Here is a 21,148-nt window from a genome sequence, read left to right on the forward strand (position 1 = left end):
AATTTTTATGACATATTATTCTTATTTAATTAGTTTTTTCGTAAGAAACAATGACAGAAATTTGAGATAATTTGATTTCCTGATGATTACGGTATATCTGTTAAAAATATATTATAAATATATTATAAGCTTCTATACAAATGCAGCATTGTCTTGTAAGTATTATATTAATATCCCAATAATGTAGATAAATAATTCAGATAATTTAAGATGTTATAATTCACGGTATACATATATTATCATTTATTTAACGTAATAATTTATTTAACGTATATTTAACGTTATTCAATCCCTGAGATAGAGTTTTCATGAATTGTATTTCACTCTGTACATAACTTAAATGACAATCGAGTTCCGCATGAATAAATCTTTCAATTTAAATACATTAATTGCTTCTGCTCTTTTTTGCATAACAAGCACAGTATGCGATAATTGATAAACATAATTAAAAATTATATGAAATTGGAAAAAACAATTTGAAAATTTTCAATTTGAATATTCTACATGAGATATTTAATAATATCCTAATTTAGAAAATTTATATTAATCTAGAAATTTTTCTAATTCATTTTAATATGAATTTCTTAATTTTTATGAAAATTATTATGTATAATAATATTTTCATGTACAGAAGATTTTTTCACAAATTATTTTTTCTTCGTATTTATATAATAAATAATTTATGGTTAAAGACTTTTGAACGTGAATTAAATTACATAAATTAAATTTTTTTTCTTTGGACCATTATAATTGGAAAATTATTTATCTTTATACAAAATTTTTATTTTTTAAATCTCTCTGAATGAATGAAAATTTTGATAAATTGAAACTTCTGTAACAACAAAAAATTAACTTCACTGTTATATACATATGTCATTATATATGTATATATATATATATATATACATATGTCATTATATATGTATATATATATATATATATTATAATTTTCGCCCAAGAATTGTTTTATATTTTTATATTTTGAATATGAAGAAATATCCAAACTTACAACAGATGAATATTGAGTTTTCTGGAAATCACTACAAACTAAAATTAATTACTACTTACATATAAAAAGAAAAATTGTTTAAAATGTTAAATGTAAAAATTGTTAAATGAGTCTTTATTTCAAAATCACTCTTCATTTCAAGTCATTGTGATCGTATCAAGCAATGAGTTAATTGTATAATGGATAACGTACACAATTCATGTGATACGTTAATCAATTGAAACCGGAACTCCCCGAGCGTAATATAAATTTCGATTTTGGACTTCGTTATCGAATAAATTACATAAACGCTTCGTATTTTCCATAATATTATATTACATTTACATGTCGTATTTTCATTTTGTTGCTGCAAATAAATTTTACCCCGCATCTATATTTAAGGAGAATTTCTCTTGTTTTCAAATTTTCAAATTCAGTATACATATATGATATTTCATTTAAATTGATTGATCTAAAAAAATTAATGATATTGAAAATTGAACATTTTATACAATAACAGAATGATTTGAAAGACATTTTTTTTTTAGATAGAGAATATTTGAAAATTAATTAATCGTTTTTTTAAATCAAAGAATTATTATATTTTTATATATTTGCTATATTTATATATTTAAATGTTATATTATGTTTTATTTAAAAAATCAAAATTGTAAAAATCTTTAAATATTCTCTATAATTCAATAAAAAAATTTTATATCAAATATATCTTTTTAAATCATTTCTCAAATAAAATATTTTTCTATATCAGTTCTCGACATATTCGATATATTCGAATGGATCGATTTAAATGAGACGCTTTATATATTCACATTATATATTAATTATTATTTAACGAAATAAATAATGCAGGAAAAGACAATACGTACTGTTACTAATACTTTTTATTCGAAAATATTTCTTATCGATATAATAAATTTCAATTCGATCGTTGTCCCATAACACAATATACAACCTGCGATAATACACAAAACAACACCGGAAACGATCTTATCGATTTACCACGATTTAAGCCTTTATCAGCCCAGGTACGCGATCTCACGTATCGATGACAAATTTCAACAAATCTGATAAATGCGCGTAAATCAAATATGTATAACTCGATCATGTATCCGTTCAAATCGAAACAATACGAATATTCCAAACGATTTCATTTCTATGATGCTGTGTTTTATCTATTTTACAATCTTGTGGTTCGAAATGTATCAAGTTAACATTCATGCAGAATTTCGTCAACAGAAAAGTTTTCTAAAGTCAGAGCGAAAAAATTACTTGAGATTAAAGGAAAAAATGGATGGAAAGAGAATTGCGGGTGCTTAAATTGCAAAGAAAAAAAAAAAGGAATAACACGTGTATTTTCAGAAACAGCAATTTCAATAGACTGTTTATCAAGCATCCCATACATCACCGTGCAATGCATCTTCGGCTCAATGGTGCTTGTTAAATGTAGCGGTACAAATTCGGAATCGATACCATTCTGAAAATGTATCGTCCTATTGTGCCTTATTCTTGTTCCAATATTTCACGTTAAAACGGTATTAAACGAAATTACGATTTATTTCAGGAAATTTATAAAAAAAAAAATAAAAAAGAAAAATACTTTTGCTTCTTAAAACTTATATGAATTAAGAAACCCTATCGTTCTACCTAATATTTTTTCATATTTTCCAAACTTTATTTTTTCATATTTTCCAATATTTTATAAATTTCACGTATATTTTACTCTTTATATAAAGTAAAAAAATTTTAAAAATAATTTAAAATCTTTAAATAATTAAAAAATCTAAGAACATTTTAATTTATTTATTCTAAGAAGACATAAAATTTCAGATTCATTAAACATTTTGATGTGCTAGATAAAACATATTAATTAAAAAGAACACAATAAATATTTATAATATAATATTGTTAATTACAATATATTTTTAAATAATTATATTATATTTGATATATTCATTTATCATAACCAAATCCTAGGTTCGTTGATATAGTTGGTCAATTTTTTACTAATATCTGGATTAGATATTGTTTGCATCAAAATCTCTCTTAATTTTCTTGCAAATTGTTAGTCTTATTTGCTAGATTACATAACAGTTGTGCAATTTTTGGATTTTTTGTGACAAAATATAAAAGAAAGATCAATATGATGATAACTGCAATAACAAAGAAGATACAACATGTTATGCAATTACCTGAAAAATATGAAATTAAATTTAATATATATTAATTAAATTCTATATGAATTTTAGAAAATTAAATAATTCTTAATAATACGAAATTAAATGTTATTTTAATATGTATTAATTAAATTTTGTATAAATTTTAGAAAATTAAGCAATTCCTAATGCTAAGATTGTGAAGGTATAAAAAATTTGGTAAAATTAAATTTCATCTGAATATGAATAAAAATTTAAATAAATATTTTAGAAGATTAAAATTTCTGATGGCAACAGAGATAACGAAAAGATTCGAAAAATTCTATAAATTTTACAGATTTCATAATCTGAATCATCATTTTACAATTCCAAGGTCGTTAAATATAAAGGTCTACTGTCAAGATCTTAAGATTTTGAAAGATCATAAGAACACTAAAAATCCATATTTCTCAAAAACCTTGAGAATTCCTCGAATTTCTTTTTTAACAATATGGAAAAATTCAAAGGACATCAATCATTCAAGAATTTTTAAAATTATAAAATTTCGAATACCATGAATAGGAAATTCAATTCATGATTTTCATTATATACTTTCACATACTTACCTAGTGTGCACTTTGTATTTCGTTTAATTCTTTTTGTAACATCTTCCTCAATAAGTTTTATTTCGTCAATGACTTTCTCGTTCGATTTGTAAAATGGATTATACGGTGGTTGCTGCATGTAAGGATTATTGGTAAATTGTATCGTGGCATTAGAATCCTCCAAAGATGGTATAATTTCAGATATTATCCCATCCTCTTGTTTTTTATCATTTTGCGAAGTAGATTGTTGATATCCTCTTAACAGATAGATATCTGTAAATTACAATTTTAATTTCTATTAATTACAATTAAATATATAATTGAATCGAATTAGATTATTTGAATTGAATCGTCAAATTATATTTCTAATTTTAAAAAGAAGAATAAAACCATATCGTAAACTTTTTTATAAATCTTTATACTATTAAAATACTATTATATTAAATATAATATAATAAATATATTAATAATTATATTAAAATACTATTATATTAAATACTAAAAAAAAATCTTTGTTCTTAAACATGAAAATACAAAATCTTTGTTCTTAAACATGAAAATATAAGATACGTTAATAATATCCCAACGTATTCCAATCATCATTAAAAAAAAAAAAACAACTGCAATATCGTCTATGAACATGGTTTATCACAAGCGATATATCCGAAACACACGGGTCAGACTAGCTGGCGGTGTTTCCCAGAGACATCACAAGTTTATAGATCAGTCGAAGCCAAGTGTCGGTGATTCTCAATCGGGGCGGTACTAACGCGGTCACATCTCTGTGCCAAAAAGTTGGCGCGTACGCGCGCGGTGTTCGGTTGCAAAAATAGAAGGGGTAAAAGCATGGACAAGGACGAAAACTAGAAAGAAGAGAGAAAGAGAAGAAGGAGACAAGGAGGAACAAGGATAGAGAAATATATAGGAGCCAAGAGGGAGAGAAAGAGAGAGAGCCGAGGAAAAATGGGTCGGCGCCGGACTTTAATCAATGATTTCGGCGCCAACTGGACGACGGAACGCGTTTCTGCAAAAAAAAAAAAAATGCACGGATGGACAACGAACATAATAGTAATTCAAATAATCATTCGATTCCGTGTTATTAGTTTAATCATGAATATAGCTATAATTCGAATAATCACACTAGAACCATTGTATTGTATTGCATCATTTCATATACTCTGTTTCCCGAATTTTTTCTCCTGTTTTCATATCAATTCTATCTGTTTTTCTTGTTTTCATATCAATTTCTTTTTTTTATGTTTCCTCTCGAATTTTTTTCGCTCTTCTCTCATTTTTTTTCTGTTTTCTCAGTGTATCAAGTGTTATATTCAGTGATTCGCTGCAAACATGCAAAAAAAAAAAAGAAAAAAGTGTGATGTGTGGTGTCAGCGATGTCATCGCGGTCAAATCAAACTTCGTTTCGCCAAGCACGAAGAAAAAGTATGGATTGGCTGGACTGTATTTCTGTTTACGGTTCCGAAAATTCACGCGTAGAAACACACTCAAAATCTCAATGATTGTAAGAGATCGAAGCGATAACGCAAGCGCGAATTATGTCATCAGTTGCTGCTTTTAATTCGACATCAATATTACGCTAGATGATTCCTTGAATGAGATCTATTTATCATTGATTCTAATTAGTTTTTTTACCGGATGCGTGCATTGTATCATAAAGATATGGAAAATATTTTGCAGGAAGTTAATTATTAGCAGATAGATTTATGTAATTACATCAGAAGGTTATTCAAATGATGGTTTGCATTTTTATTGATTGAATTCTCCAAGATGCATTTTTATATTATAGTATCTAAAAAGTCAATTTAAAGACAATTGAATTAAAATGAATTAAATATTTTCATATCATAATAATTTATTTTTAAAAGATTGGTACAGATGTACTAATATACAATTATAATAGATTAATAGCAAATAGATTAATAGATTTATTACAAAAACGTATATATACGTATAAGAGATACATATATAATGTTCATTTTGCTAAATCTATTAGTTGAGAAGTTATTAATTGTTTTTTAAATTGCTTGAATGTATTTGCAAATATATTTATGTTTATGATATAATGCACTATAATATATAAACATGAATTGATTTGCTATATGTATATTTTATTAAATAATGTTAAAAAAAAATAGAAAAATATTTTAGACTGCAAAAATACTTATTTGTAATAAATAGTATCCGTAGATTATAATTTAGCAAATTTTTAACTGTAACAATTTTAATCAATAAATTTAGGGCAAAAATATATGAATACTTTTTTGTAAAAATTAAAAAATTATTCCATTAGATTAAGATTTTTAAGAAAAAAAAAGAAATCCATTAAAAAAGAAAAGATTGCATTTTTCAGATATATGAAACTATAATAAAATTATATTCAGATTATGCTTTATTAAATATAATTTAATTTTAATTTAAATTTATTTTTATTCTTAATCTTAGATAACAATTCTATAGGACACTCTATATATAAACATATATGAGATACATTTTATATAAAATTTTTGTTAAGATTCTAGCCAGTATAAATGCTCTAAAAGTTAAAAAAAATATAAGAATGAAATATTTTAAAAACTAAAAGAAGATGAATTCTGAAGAATGTAACTATATTAAAATCAATATTAAATATATTATATATATTAAAGTTGTTTAGATTATTTCAATTATTTCTTGATGAAAGCAGTTTTAATAAAAACTATTAATAGAAATAATAAGAATACTATAAATCGAATAAGCTATAAATAGAAGAATAAATATAAGAATACTATAAATAGTACTATAAATAATAGTAAATTATGTTATATAATTAATAAATTATATATAAAATATATTATAATTATGATGATATCTATATAATTATAAATAATTATAGATATATATAAAAACTTGACATTTTAAAATAAATCATATTCAATTTGATTTTAAAATAAATGTTTTTAAATGTTTATGATATTTGTTTACTCATTTATCATATTATAGGTTATTTTAACGCAATATAATGTATATATTTAGTGTAAACATAATATTTAATTTGTTTACGATGGAAGTTGATGATCATACAATAATAAAAAATTACGCATTAGCATTAATCTATCACTCGAAGTGCAGTGTGCAATGTAAAAATTTTTCAATCGTTTGTGGTTCTTTAACAAGGGTTATTTGTATTCTACCCATTGCTTTCTACGTTAATTCATACATTAAACATAGCTTCGCGTAGACATAAATATAAAGACAAAATCATTTAATTTAAATCTACAACCTCTTGACAACGTAAACGAAAAACATCATTGAGAATACGTAAATATATATTATATTTTTGATATTCTTCTCAGCAAAGATTTATTTTATTGTGAAATTAATATAAATAGATGCTTATTCAAGACTTTGGCGAAACGTTCAAGGTCGATATTTACGTTATAACGCAATAATTCTACAAAGTTTCGCGATTTATTATAATTAACCTCAAAAATGGTTAAATAAATCGGTGTCTTTTTACATTTCAGTGTAAAAATAACAATACTATATGATTTTAATAACAGAAATGTCAGTTTAATAGAAAAATTTCTTAATAATTTTTCGCAATCACATTTGCAGCAGCGCTTCTTTAACGACTTTAACTTCCTTAACTCTTTCAACACCACTCGACGCGTAAAAGCAACGCAGCACGCGCATGCGCGCTCCAGTAGCGTACACTGCAAGCATTTAAACGGTGGCACCAGCGCGTTCAAATCTCGCCACGGAAGCACTCGAGTGTTCATTAGACAAAGTTCAACGCGAAAGCGTTAATGGCCATCTTACTTTCGCTCTCGAGTTTCTCGTTCCCCTTATTACTTTGTAGAACACCCCGTATAACCTAAATACGGTATATACACACAGGTATGGTATATATAAGCGAGCCTGTCGTCTACAGGCCGCCACGGCGGAAAGTGTACTCAGTCAAGCTGTCGAAGGGCAAGGCACTAAATTCACGCCGTGCAATTTCCGGGAGCAAAGCCGAGAGGCTCGCGCGAGCAAAATGACGAGATCGCGTGTGGGTACTGTGCACATCGTATATGTGCAGCGCCGTACACACGTGTATCGCAATATCCCCACTTCAAGCGTATACGGAGCGACGATAAAGCGACGAGTGCCTCGAAGTGTTGTGAACGCTCGCGCTTTTCGCTAGAACGTTCTTAATTATGACACTCGTTTATCCTCGTTGGTTTTAACACTGGTGCCGCCGGTGTTTCTTGTTTCTTACATGCATATACTATATCTCTATATTCACTAACACATTCACACGAAAATAAATTATGTCACTAACCTCCAGGTTTCTTTGTCCATCCTGACATTCTCGTCCTTGACTAAATAAAGTTTGTTTTATACTGGGCCTCGCTTTCTCCCCCACTTTGGTCCATATGTCTTGCTATGCAATTTTGCGTCACGTTTACTTTGGCGGGAATTTCAAATCCGTTTGCCAAATAAATAATATCTATATACGTGGCAATCGTATTATTTTACAGTTGATAATTATTATCTTCATTCAATAAATTCTTCTGAAACCAATTGTCAAATCGAATTTCATCAATTTGATGAATTTTAATTTTTGAAATATATTCTCTTCATTCCTAATTTTTCTAATTTATTATTATCCTTTTTCATTCGTCATCATTTAATGCTATTTTTTTTTTTGGGAAGGAAAAGTGATCAATGAATATGTCGATAAAACATCTGAGTATTGAGTATGTATTTTATATCTCGATGTATTAAATATTAATCTCGAAATAAATATTAAATACAAAGATTTCACTGAATATTGTTATTATATATATAAAATATTAATATTAATATATACATAATAAATATTAATATTCGTAAGACATTTTTGAATATCAATCAAATAAAAATTAAAAGGAATATAAAAATTGTTATACAAAAATCGATTAAGACTTATTTATTAAATTATAAATAATTTAAGTTGGATTAGATGAAATAAGACAAAAATAAAATGCAATAACAATGCAATGAAAATAATAATCTTGTTTTATTTTCCTTTCCTTTCATCTAACATAAATTAAAATTATATATTACTTATAATAAATAAACAACGATATTTTTATATATCAATTTTTGCATTTATTTTGATTTCTAGAATTGATTTTCTAAAAATATTCTATGAATATGTTATATATATATATATAGATTATATACATATATATATATATATATATATATATATATATATATATATACATTATATACATATATATATATATATAGATTATATACATATATATTATCCTTTTATTGTATATCAAGTTTCAAAATCAATTATATATCGTTCATTAAACGTGTTTTGAATAACTAAAATCACGTGTTTGAAAGTTCGAAAGCTTTCGACACCATTTTTTGAATACATTGCGCAAATCATTTTGCTACCGTGGCCGTGAACGTTGAAAATACGACAATGTTGGCCGTTACGCTTCGTATACGCCTACTGACTGCTGTAATCAGCCAGTGACTGTCGACATATGAAAAGTTGATAAATGAATAACGAAATTCGAATAAGGATGATTTAGGTTTCGTTTGCAGACACATAGTACGTAACGCACATAGATGTAGGAGGCGCGAGAGCGCGAGTCAACGACCTCGATGATAATCCAGACGATCAATAACTCTTCCAGGGAGTTCGAGAAGGCGAAAAGGAGCGAAGAATTAATCGAGGGAATCGTTGTGGTATCATGAGCAGCACAAGATATAAAATGCGCGCAAAAAAGGAATAATTTAGCATAATTTTCTCAAAGATGCATGCATGAGAAGCTTAACAAGATAAATACACAATTGATATATTGACTTAATCGTCGATTGTTTGCGATACACCATAAACACGTGATGCCATGACCTAAAATACAAAAGGAAATTAATTTTAATGAGAAATAGTAATAATGGAAAAAAGCTATTATTAGAATGAACTATTATTAAAATCAAGGTTTCTTTGTTTAATGAATAATGCGATTAAGATTAAATGGAAAATGAATTATATTTAGAATGAAATGATCATAAATTGGCGTGAAAAGTTAAAATTTTTATAGAAATAAATATAGAAATAAATATAGAAATAAAAAAAAATTTTATAAAATAAGATTTTCTAGATATAAACTTTTGAAAATGATATATTAGATAAATAAGAATATATATAATATTCAAATATTATATTTGTATAATATTCAAATTTTATTTTACTTCATTAGTTTTAATATATTTAATTCGAACGATAGCTTCAATAGTTATTATTATTGTCACTTATAAATCGTTCATACCATTGACTACGTCAACCGAAAAATAAATGTTAACGAAAAAAAGTTAATATTTACTAATGTCTAATACTGATGAATATTGATGAATGTAGAATAATACATATTATTTTTATAATAAAAAATGCAATCTGTTCATAATTATTGTATTTTTTCAAATAAATATACAATTTTTTCAATATATATATATAATAATTTAATATATAATAATTCTTTGTTATTTTAATATTTTTTCGATAGATTAAAAAACATTTAATTTTTATTGAAAAGAATTTTTTTATCTCTAATTATTTTAGAGTTACATCTTAAAGAACTTAAAGACTTATTTCATTTTTTAAAATTAAGTTAGTAGTTAAAAAGAATAAAAGTATCTAACAAGAATATATATCTATTTTATTAATTGTTTTTCAATTTTCAAAATTGAAAATTTGTTCGCAATCTCTCTTATGAATACAAATTTAAAGAGAAGAAATATATCAAAAATATCATATACTTCTATATATTATAATATAATCTTATCATATCATCTTTTAAAATATAAATATATATATCTACTCGTTTATCATTTTTCTCTCATATTCTCTCATATTCGTTTATTGGAATTCCAGAAAAAAAGTCTTTAACTAAAGCGTGCTTCCAATCTATCATTAAATTCATCTCGTCCTCCTTTTTCATCCTAACTCCTTCATTTTTAACTCATCGTCCACGGAACCAGCACACAACCATTACGTATTACCCAGTATATACCACTTTCAGGTACAATATTTTTCGGATGAAATGCGTGTACTAGTGGCGTCGGCGTTTCCTGACGTTATCCAGAAACAAATGGACTTTTAAATTGCACTCGTGAGCCCCCACCTGTAGTCGCAGCTAGCGGGCCCTCGCAATGGCCGCCGATAACGGATGCAGCCGTGCACTCGCGACAAATTTGTACCATTATATTTCCGTATTTACTTTGCAGCGCGGACCACGGGGCCAGTGCTTTGTTCTACGCGTAATTACGTTCCCTGGTGCTTAATTCACGACGATTAAATTGCACTCCTCCCTCCTTCCGCCCTTTCTATCCCCACGCTCGTTAATTTTCCCGAAATAAGTGCATCGTGCGATCATCAGAACTTTTGGAGGCCATGCACTATTACCGTTTCATCATATTTGGTGGGACAAGGAATAATTTACTCGGGAATAATATTTCATCTCTGTGTGTGTAACAGCGTATAACCTTCGATCTCTAACATTGCTTTTCGCAAAAAGCAATGAGTCTTAAATACTTATGCTAGGTGGAATTGCTAGATGGATTTGCCGAGTTGCGAGATAAGAGAAAAGTGGTTAAGCACATTAAACGCGTTTTTATGATTTTTGATAGTGGTGTTACTTGATTACCGGTGGGAAAATATTATTAGGTTTTAACATATGAAATATTCATTTGAATTTCATGTTTTTGCTCTAATAATATGAGAGGTAGATGCATTGTTTGTGATATATCTATTACTAGGGTAAGTGAATATTAGTTTATGCTTTTTCGTTTTTTTGATTTCAAATAGAGATTATTTATTTTTTTTTATGGTAATAGTAAATATATTATAAATTCGAATAATTTTAAATTTATGATTATGAATTTAACTTTGTGAATTTAAAATAATTATTTTTTAAAGAAATTTTATTAATAAACGTAGATATATCATTGATTCTATTTTTATTTAAATTTAAATCTATTTAACTAATATATTATATATATTAATGAGATAGAAAATTCTCCTCTTCTTCGAAAATTTTAAAAAATAAAATTCAGAAGATAATATTGTTCATGAATATATCTGGAAATATTTTATCATTAGAAAAATCTATTCTAACAAACAATTAATAAATCATTCAAATAAAGCAAAATCATCATATTTTTTTTCAAACAAAATACCATTCCAAAACTAAAATTATAAAAAAATGATTTATCTTAATATTTTTTGTAAATATCGAAATTTTTATGAGACCATATATATATATGTTTCAATGCATATTTTAATTTTATCTTTTTAAATTAAAGATTATAATAATTGAATTGGTTTTAAAATGAAGAATAAATAATTAAAATAAAAATAAAATATTTTTTTCTATTTCTTAAGATATATTGAAAAGTTCTATTTTTTATAACTTTTAAATAAAGTTCTATGTACTTTTTAAAAATCAGATCTAATTTTTTTCTTAATAAACACGGCATAAAGAAAATGATAGAAACTTAATGTATTTCGTTATGTATTTCAAAATATAATAGAGAATAATTTAATTAATAAACAGATTATATAATTATAAATATGAATCTGCAATAAAATTTACTTACTTCTAGTATTTACATATTTAAAAATCTAATTATGAACAATAATTAAACTATGGCAGAAATATCACTTCCATATAAACAGAGCTCACCCATATTTATATAGTTTTCGCTAGCTAACAATAACGTTTTATGAATGCAAATTACTTATTCAAGGCGCGTGCTGTCATCATCAGAGAGAAGTTTGCGGCTTCGGCAAAGGTGACACAATATTTCGATGACGCTTCTGTAACAAGTAGAAAAGGGAGAGAGAAACACTTACGTTAGCTGTAACCGGTAATTTAATTAAGCAATTGTCTTTAGTTGCAAGCCGCGCGCGCGCGATCCTATTCAACGTAGAAGTTGTATTATACTGTCTTTGCAAATTAATAACAGGTATTATCTGACGGCTGGATTTCGCGGCATTAAGATACCGTCTTGCGGAGGGAGAGAGAAAATTATCTTTTCCCGTACTTTCAGATGTTGGTGAAAGCCAGACGTTGCATTACGAATTGAATTACGCTATGAAAGCGCGGAAGATGCAGTTTCGAGTCGCCATTGTTACGCAATGAACAGCATTACGCATTAAGCTGCATTCCAAATAGAATCGTTATCGGGTTGTATTTGATGCGAAACGTTTTAACGGTCGAGATAAGTATGTTTTCTCAGTTTTCATGTTTTTCTGTACGATAAAAATACTCTTACATGTGGAAAAAATGCATTTTAATCTGAGGAATATGTGAAAGATCATGATTTTTTTGACAATTCGAAAAAAAATATTTATAAATACGAATTGAAAAAGAATATGTAATCGAATATAGATAATGTTATCTTGAATTTTATTTTTATCGAAATTTTTATTTTTATTTTTAAATTGAACATAAATTGTGCAAACGAATTGATAAAAGTTTTTTGTATTATATTATTTCTAAATATATAAATATTTCGGTAAAGTTTCTTTTTTTATTTTATATTATATATTCTTTTTTAAGAAGGAAATAATTTCAGCTTATATTTTTAAACCAAATAAACTCCAACAAATTTACGAATTTGTGATTTATAAATAATTCTCAACAATCAATTAAAACGTAAAAGAAAAAAATTTTTTGTATAAATAAATATAATAATAAAGCAGAAAAAAAATGTCTCAAAATTCAATTTATTATTTTTATGTATAATGTATTTTTATTAAAATCAGAAAATAAATATATAAAAGATAAAAATTATTTGAAAAAAATTTTGACGAATAATAGTTTGAAATAAAAAATTTAATGTTGTATTATTTAATAGCTGCAATAAAACATAGTTAAGAAAAAAATATCTCAAAATTATGATTATAGAAAGAAATACGCTTTATCAGTATTAAAAAATAATAAAAATAGCCATAAAATCAAAATGATTTGAACAAAATATTTGTATCTAAATATATTCATATTAAGAATTAAGAACATTACGTAATTGAACAAATACTAAAAAACAGAATTTAAAAAAAGAGATATCTCTTATTAAAATAAGAAAAAAATATATACATAATTTATAGAATATATTTAAGTAAAAAATGTTCTTTTCAAATGGAGCAAATTCTATAATTTAACAATTACATGAAAGAAAACAGACAAAACAAGAAATTGAAGTCAAAAAAGAAAGGTGTCTCAAAGTTCCACAACTCTTCCGACTTCTAATGAAATTCTTCGAATGCACCGGATTTCCTGGTCGGACGTCGACAAAAGGAGGGACCGACCGCGATCGAACTCATTATAAAATCGAACCATTCTAGGAGGATGCAACGACGCGACGTTCAAGCTAAAATCATTCCTGACACGTAATCCTGTTACCGACGGAGGCAAAGGAAGCGAAGACCGAACAAAGCGTCCAATTAAAATTATGCAACGTCCATTGTGCTCGTTATCGCGTGCCTATCATCGACAGAATCAACAACGACTTCGAGAACTCGTGTCCTCCGATGTAAACGGTCGAAGAAGAAGAACGAGAAGAAATTTCACCTCTACGAATTTCCCATTATTCGTAACCATCCTAACCGAAATCGGTGACAAATTCGTTTTCCTTGCTGCCGCGTTTCCGTATTTACTTCTGCTACGCTGCTTTGTCCTCGCGTAATTACGTTCTGCGGTGGTTTAACAACCGACAATTACTCGCCTGCTAGTTGTTAATTTCCCTTGGAATAAAAGACGACAACGACATCGCTATACCGATGAGGCGTAATATCAGAGGGAGGAACCGTGATACCAATCTTACGATTTTGCACGAGGTACAAAGACGATCCCCTTGGTTCCATTTTGGCTCGATAAACGGAACTTACCGACAACGGGGGCTTCGCAATGGTGACGTTATCACAGTGTGCGGAGACATAACTGGCATTTTGAATTGACTAAATTTTAAAGAAGACGCGTGGGTTGCAGTTAGACGTGAGTTTGACATAAAGTAGGCTTAATTATATCGTTTCTATGAATTGTATAATTTAAAAACTGACTTTGGTTTTGAAGAATTTATATAGGTTATTGGAATTGTAAATGAATTAAGTTTTTATAATGTTTTGTGAATTTGGTTTTTAAATCATATTTGCGATCTTTGTAGTCAAAGATTTTCATGAATGTTTAATATTTTTTTCATCAATTCATAGTCCAACTTTATTTATTTATTGATTTGCAAATCAATTTAAATTTATTTTAATATCATTATTATTATTTAAAATTATTTTTTCTCTCTTCCTAGTTAAAGATTTTCAAGTTGTACATTATTTTTTTTTATCGATTCAAATTCCAATTCAAATTCGAAGTTTATAATTTTATTATTAAAATTTTTACGTAATTAAAATATATTTTGCAAGTCACAGTCATATAGTTTTTAAGTAAATTTTATTTAATTTTATATTTAACTTTAGAATTACTCTATTTGATGTAAAATTATAAAATTAAATAATTTAGAGGTAAACTTATAACTTATAACTTATAACTTTTATTATTAAAATTTTATCAAGTGATTAATATTTATAATTATATGATTATTAAGTTATTGTACAATTATTATTAAATTATTATATTATCCAGATAATGACTGAAATCATAAGTTAAGAATATTTTAAAATAAATGAAAATAATCTCATTAATTTTTCGTATTAATTCTATTTGTCAATTGTTTAATAATTTCAATATTCATTTTTTAATGCTTTTCGATTACAAATAATATTTAATCAAATAATATTTAACAATCATAACACAAACAATATTAAAATATTTAAAATATTACTAGAAATATCATGACATTAAAGAAAGAATTATCGAATGAAAGAACTTTCCTTAAATTTCCATAATTACAATGTGAATTATGAGTAAATGCAATTTGAAATTCGAAAAAAAATTCTCGTTGATTTCTATTACACCGTAATATCCGGTGAATTATACGTAATGGAGATTTTCTCATCGATTACGATCACCCAAACAAAAACCGGTCGTTCATAAGATTTCATTTTGTAATGTGTTACATAAAATTCTTGCGTAAGTCTTACTCTCGAATGCGTTGCCGGATTCCTTAAGATCCGACAGTTTCCGTAACTTGGCCACGAATCGATGAGAGAAAAGGGGAACCGGTGTTTTCAAACGTCTATACAAGAAATAAGTGGCAAATAACTCTCGCTTTTACATTCATATTTTCAATAAAGAGTAATAGAAAAAATCAAATAAGATCACAAATGTCATTTTTTATTTATAATACATAATAATGTTATAATTGATAAAATTAAATATTGGATATTAAGATTTCATGCGCGTATCATTTTTAAAATTAAAATAATTTAATAAATTTAAATTACTGAAATAGAAATTTAAATAAAAAGAAGTTGTAAATAGTAAATTTTAATGTTTATAAAAATACAAAATTGAATATCAATATATTTTAAAATAAACATATTTCAATTTTATTTTTTATTATTTATCCACAATGATAGCAGATTAAAATATGATAAATTTATTACCTTATATCAAGTATAGAAAAATTGATATATCAAAACTATATTGATTAAATTAATATAATTATTTTATATTGAAATACTTGTTATTATATATAAGAGCCAGATAAAATGGCGTTTTTATTTATAAATTTTATTTATTTTTTATTTTATATGAAAAATAATTGTAAAATAATGTCAAAAATAAATCAAATTATATTAAAATATATATAATATATATACATCTACATAGTATATATTATCATCAATCATGTGATATATATAAATCATAAGTACTACTATTAAAATGTATAATAATAATATAGTAATATATTATATATTATATATAGTAATATATTATATATTATATATTATATATTATATAAATTAATAATACTATTATGTTACTATTATGTTAATAAAATATTAGAAGAAAGGATAATAATATGAGATGGAATAGAAACATGAGACATCAAGGTTTTGATCTGTATATAGCATTGATACTTTTGATGTATTTTAAATATTATGACGACCAAAACACTTTCCTATAGTAATTATTGTCGATAGTTATTTTTCTTTTGTTTGATGGATATTTTATGTTTTTACTGTAATAGAAAGTTCCTATGCGCTTATTAAGGTGAAATTTACTTTAGTTTATTTCGTGATTTTTAAAGAAACCAAAAAAGTAAATTAAAATATTATAATAATTGTAGTTTTACTTTATTAATAAAGATTTGAAATATTTGTATTTTTAATCATAATATGATATATAATAAATAATGTAATATATAATAATAAAAAAATAAATAAATTAATAGAAATATAAGATATTTAGCTGATAGATATAAATATAAATATAATTAAATATAAAATTTTCTAAAAAAATTTAAAAACAAATTATAAAGGTAGATTGTTATCAATATCATGCTAATTATGAGCCTATTATAATTTTGCAAAAAGCACAATTTATACATATTATTGCAAAATAAAATAATTCTAACCGTGATTATCTTATTATATCTGAATTTTTATTCTAAAATATATTAATAAAATCTTTCTAATATTTTAACATAATTTTATGACTTATTTTCCTCATAAATAATAATGTCTCATATTACTATTTAAATTTATACTAATCAAATTTTATCTTTATTTAGGAAAAAAAATCAAAAGTTCTGTGAAATTCATAACATTTATGTTTATATAGCATATAAAATTTTTCGTAAAATCCTTAAAAAAAAATATTATTTTTCTGATACAAGAAACAAATAAGTTATACGTATTTTCTTTTAATATCGCTATCTTACCTCGATCTATCCTAATTAATTATTCTCTATGATGTCAGTTATTTACTTTATATGCGGTTTTATACACGAATAAACAGCTTTATGCGGAAACGCGTTGTGGATAACCAGGCGTAGATTCAACTGCAATCCAGCTTTATGACCGACGATCTTACGAGTGCGTTTTCCCTTCTCCTCTCACGTAACACGAGCGTATGCAGGCTATCGCATGATCACAGTGCAAGCGAGAAATTGGCCGAAAGACAGTGCCACCTTGCCGCGTTCGTTGTTTCAATAAGAGCACACGTACTGTTCTATTGTCGAGTACATATTTCGTAGACTGAATCGCCATGAGATTGATCTTTGTGAAAATATGGAAATAATAATATCTTCCACAGCTTTATTTCTAATTCTACGAGGACCAAAGATTGCGTGATTAATGGATGTTATACCAGAAGTAGTAAGTTTTGAATGTGCTTTTCGTTGTTCTTAGAATTTTAAAATTATTTATAATTATACTTCAATTTAGATATGTTTTGTATATATGTATATATGGTTTTACTATTGACTATATATTGAATATCGAATAATAATCCTGATTTGATATGTGCATTTTTGATATATGCATTCTTGGAAGATTTAAAATAAAATTAATAATGAAGTTAATAATATAAATTTTGTATTATATTTGATGGATTATTTATAATTAATTATTAAATTAATGTATAATATGATATTTTTCGAAAAGCTCATTAGAATGCAATGCGAATTTGCATTTGCAGATTTCAACTTAATTTTATCGAGTAAGATATTTATTTTTTATTTAATTTCATGTATTAAAAAAATATATTATTTTGTATATTATATGCATAATTAATATTTATCGATTTTTAAATTTCTAGTAAATTTGAAGCAATGTTCTAATAGAAATTTGATCTTTATTGCATTAATTGATATTCATTTTATCGATTAAAAGTATTTTTATTTCATTATTATTCATTATTGTTTTAATACATTACTTATAAAATTAATTGGTCTCTAATTCGGTCTATAATTAATTGCAATGAAAAACTATTTATATTATATATATTATTTATTAGTTTATTATATATTAATATATTATAATAAAAATTATTTATATATATATATTATATAAATATTTATATAATATATACTTATATAAATATTAATTGACATTTTTTTTTCCTAAAAAGTTAAAGAAATAAAAAAATTTCCGGTTATGAAGAATTCAAGAATTAAAAAAATGTGCGTAATATAACTTTTATATGATTTTACATATGAAATCATAAAATACAAAAATATAGATAGATTGTATGAAGACTATATTAAATGCATTTTTAATTTCTATTCGATATAATTCATCTTACATGAATTAATTATGCAAAATTATTAATAAATTCTTATCTTCTTTCTATATAAACATAGATTACATAATATAATGATTGAACATTAAATTCAGATAATATGATATTTATAAGTTTTATTGATACCATCGGTAATACGTTGTACAATCATCGTATAAAACAAGTTTTCATACTATAAAAAAATAATTTATATTATTATATTGATATTATTTTATATAATATTCAAAATTTGCCTTCGATAACATTATGTGTATTAGCATGTTAATATATGTATATATAATGTGTATGAATGTTTAAAGAGTCGATTCTTGAAGTTGAGACAAACACATTTTTGGTATATAAAAATGATAATTAAAATTTATTAACTTTTAAACAACATTTTATTAATAATTAATTTATTTAATTAACTTATTTATTAAGCTATAAACAATTTTTAAGTTCATGTTATATGAAGCGAAGTGAAAATAAAGTACGACATATATAATAATGACAGAGCTTCACTTTCTTTTTCTCTTTTTTTTAAAGAGAAAGCAAATTTCAATTACTTCTTGCTAACTTTATAAATAAGTCTTAACCAACAGTTTTATATATAATTTGTTATTTTGTTTAAAATAAATTTATGTTTTTATATTTCTAGAATTGGATCTTTAATGCTTATTTTAAAGTTTATATATTACGAATAACATTTTACATATATATTAGTTTTAAAATTTTTATATATTTAAAATGATATAAACTTTTTGTCATATTATTACAGAGTGGGATATTTGCATTTATTGAAAAGTTGAACAAAACTATATAATTATATTATATATATATTATATTATATTTTATATATATATAATTATATTCATCCAAAATCTGTTTCTAAACTGTCATAAATTTATTTCATCTTTCTACTTTTTGATATTTTCATCAACATTATCAAAATAATTTTTTGCAAATTATAAAAATTTCTTAATTATAAGATAATAAGATTCTTAATTTTAATAATTGTTATTAAGTGCTATATATAAATAATATTTTTTTATTTTTTAATATTCTAATTATGTAGTTATCTGTATATAGGCAATTTTAAAAAAATAAATTTCTTATAGTTCGAGGAACTAATTCTATCAATTTGTTTCATATTTTATTATTCAATTTATATTTTATAATTGTATAACTTATATTCTATTATTTTTCATTATCTAAAATTTTTCGAAAATATTCTAAATATATATACGATAAATTAACAAAATACTAAAATAACAATAATTCAATATGATTACAAATAAAAACCTCTTCAACAAAATTTCACGAATTTTATCGTTCAAGAAAAATTTTGTCCATTTCAAGAAGATTGCATATTATTTTCGCGAACGATAAGAATCCGTTCAACTTCGATCTTTCGCTATATTGCACGATTGGTGCGTCAGTCAACTTCTGCGGGTTGCATATATAAATCACTATTCGTGGGAACGATATATCGATATATCGTTGATGAAGCTGTCGTGTGTTCTGTTTTCATGCTGAATTTTTCGGATATTCTCTCTCTTTCTCTCTTTCATCATTGGTTTCGTGCAAAATATGCCGAACACGTAATTTACGCCTACCAATGTGAACGTCCATGCATGAAGTTTCGTCGTTCGTTGAAACATATGCGAAACACGACATACCTGCGATCGAGTCCGCGCAAAAATGTGATTTCACTACATTAGAAATTAAAACTATGTAACATGCATATCTGATATTTCTGTTTGGTGAATGAGAACCAGAAATTATTTCTGTGCTTAGAAGGATATAAAAGTATATTGTTTTGCATTTTCTTTTACATTTGTTTGTTATTTATATTTTACTATTTCTATCTGATATTATAATATAAATAGTTAAATTATTTAATTAATATATTAAATTAATTATCTTGATAGTTAAATTAATTATCTTGAATATTATATAAGAGTTAATACTGTATGATTCTATAATTTATTTTATGAAAAGAATATAGATATTAATATTTTCGATCTGGTTTCCTTCTATTTAATTTGTAAAATCTATTTATTTTTTATTTTAGAAATAAGTAATATTAAGATGATTCATATATCATATTGTAATTATCAAATAATTCAATCAAATTCGTAATTTATTTCAATTAATGATACTAGATTAAAATAC

The 21,148-nt window shown here is 24.9% G+C and overlaps 1 protein-coding gene and 2 long non-coding RNA genes across 12 annotated transcripts; 2 read left to right on the plus strand and 1 right to left on the minus strand.

Moving 5' to 3' along the window:
- Nucleotides 1-2,794: 2,794 nt before the first annotated feature.
- On the minus strand, nt 2,795-17,785 carry LOC107999820 (uncharacterized). 10 transcript variants are annotated; one of them, XM_062073946.1, is made up of 5 exons: nt 17,634-17,750; nt 12,531-12,609; nt 8,068-8,299; nt 3,768-4,019; nt 2,795-3,198 (listed from the first exon to the last, which is right to left on the minus strand). In XM_062073946.1, exons 3-5 carry the CDS (start codon nt 8,093-8,095, stop codon nt 3,053-3,055), a joined length of 426 nt encoding a protein of 141 aa, XP_061929930.1. In that variant the 5' UTR covers nt 8,096-8,299; nt 12,531-12,609; nt 17,634-17,750; the 3' UTR covers nt 2,795-3,052. The 10 variants fall into 10 exon arrangements, with proteins under 10 accessions (XP_061929930.1, XP_061929935.1, XP_061929924.1 ...); XM_062073951.1 differs by lacking the exon at nt 12,531-12,609 and having other exon boundaries at nt 2,795-3,159; nt 17,634-17,785; XM_062073940.1 differs by lacking the exon at nt 12,531-12,609 and having other exon boundaries at nt 17,634-17,784.
- Nucleotides 4,424-7,698, plus strand: LOC133666036 (uncharacterized). The gene is made up of 2 exons (XR_009829556.1): nt 4,424-4,814; nt 5,058-7,698. It is a non-coding gene; the product is annotated as an uncharacterized LOC133666036 (long non-coding RNA).
- Nucleotides 10,945-15,489, plus strand: LOC107999822 (uncharacterized). The gene is made up of 3 exons (XR_009829548.1): nt 10,945-11,550; nt 12,540-12,758; nt 12,843-15,489. It is a non-coding gene; the product is annotated as an uncharacterized LOC107999822 (long non-coding RNA).
- Nucleotides 17,786-21,148: the final 3,363 nt, after the last annotated feature.

This window comes from Apis cerana, linkage group LG1, assembly GCF_029169275.1.
Source record: "Apis cerana isolate GH-2021 linkage group LG1, AcerK_1.0, whole genome shotgun sequence".
NCBI classification, from domain to species: Eukaryota; Metazoa; Arthropoda; class Insecta; order Hymenoptera; family Apidae; genus Apis; species Apis cerana.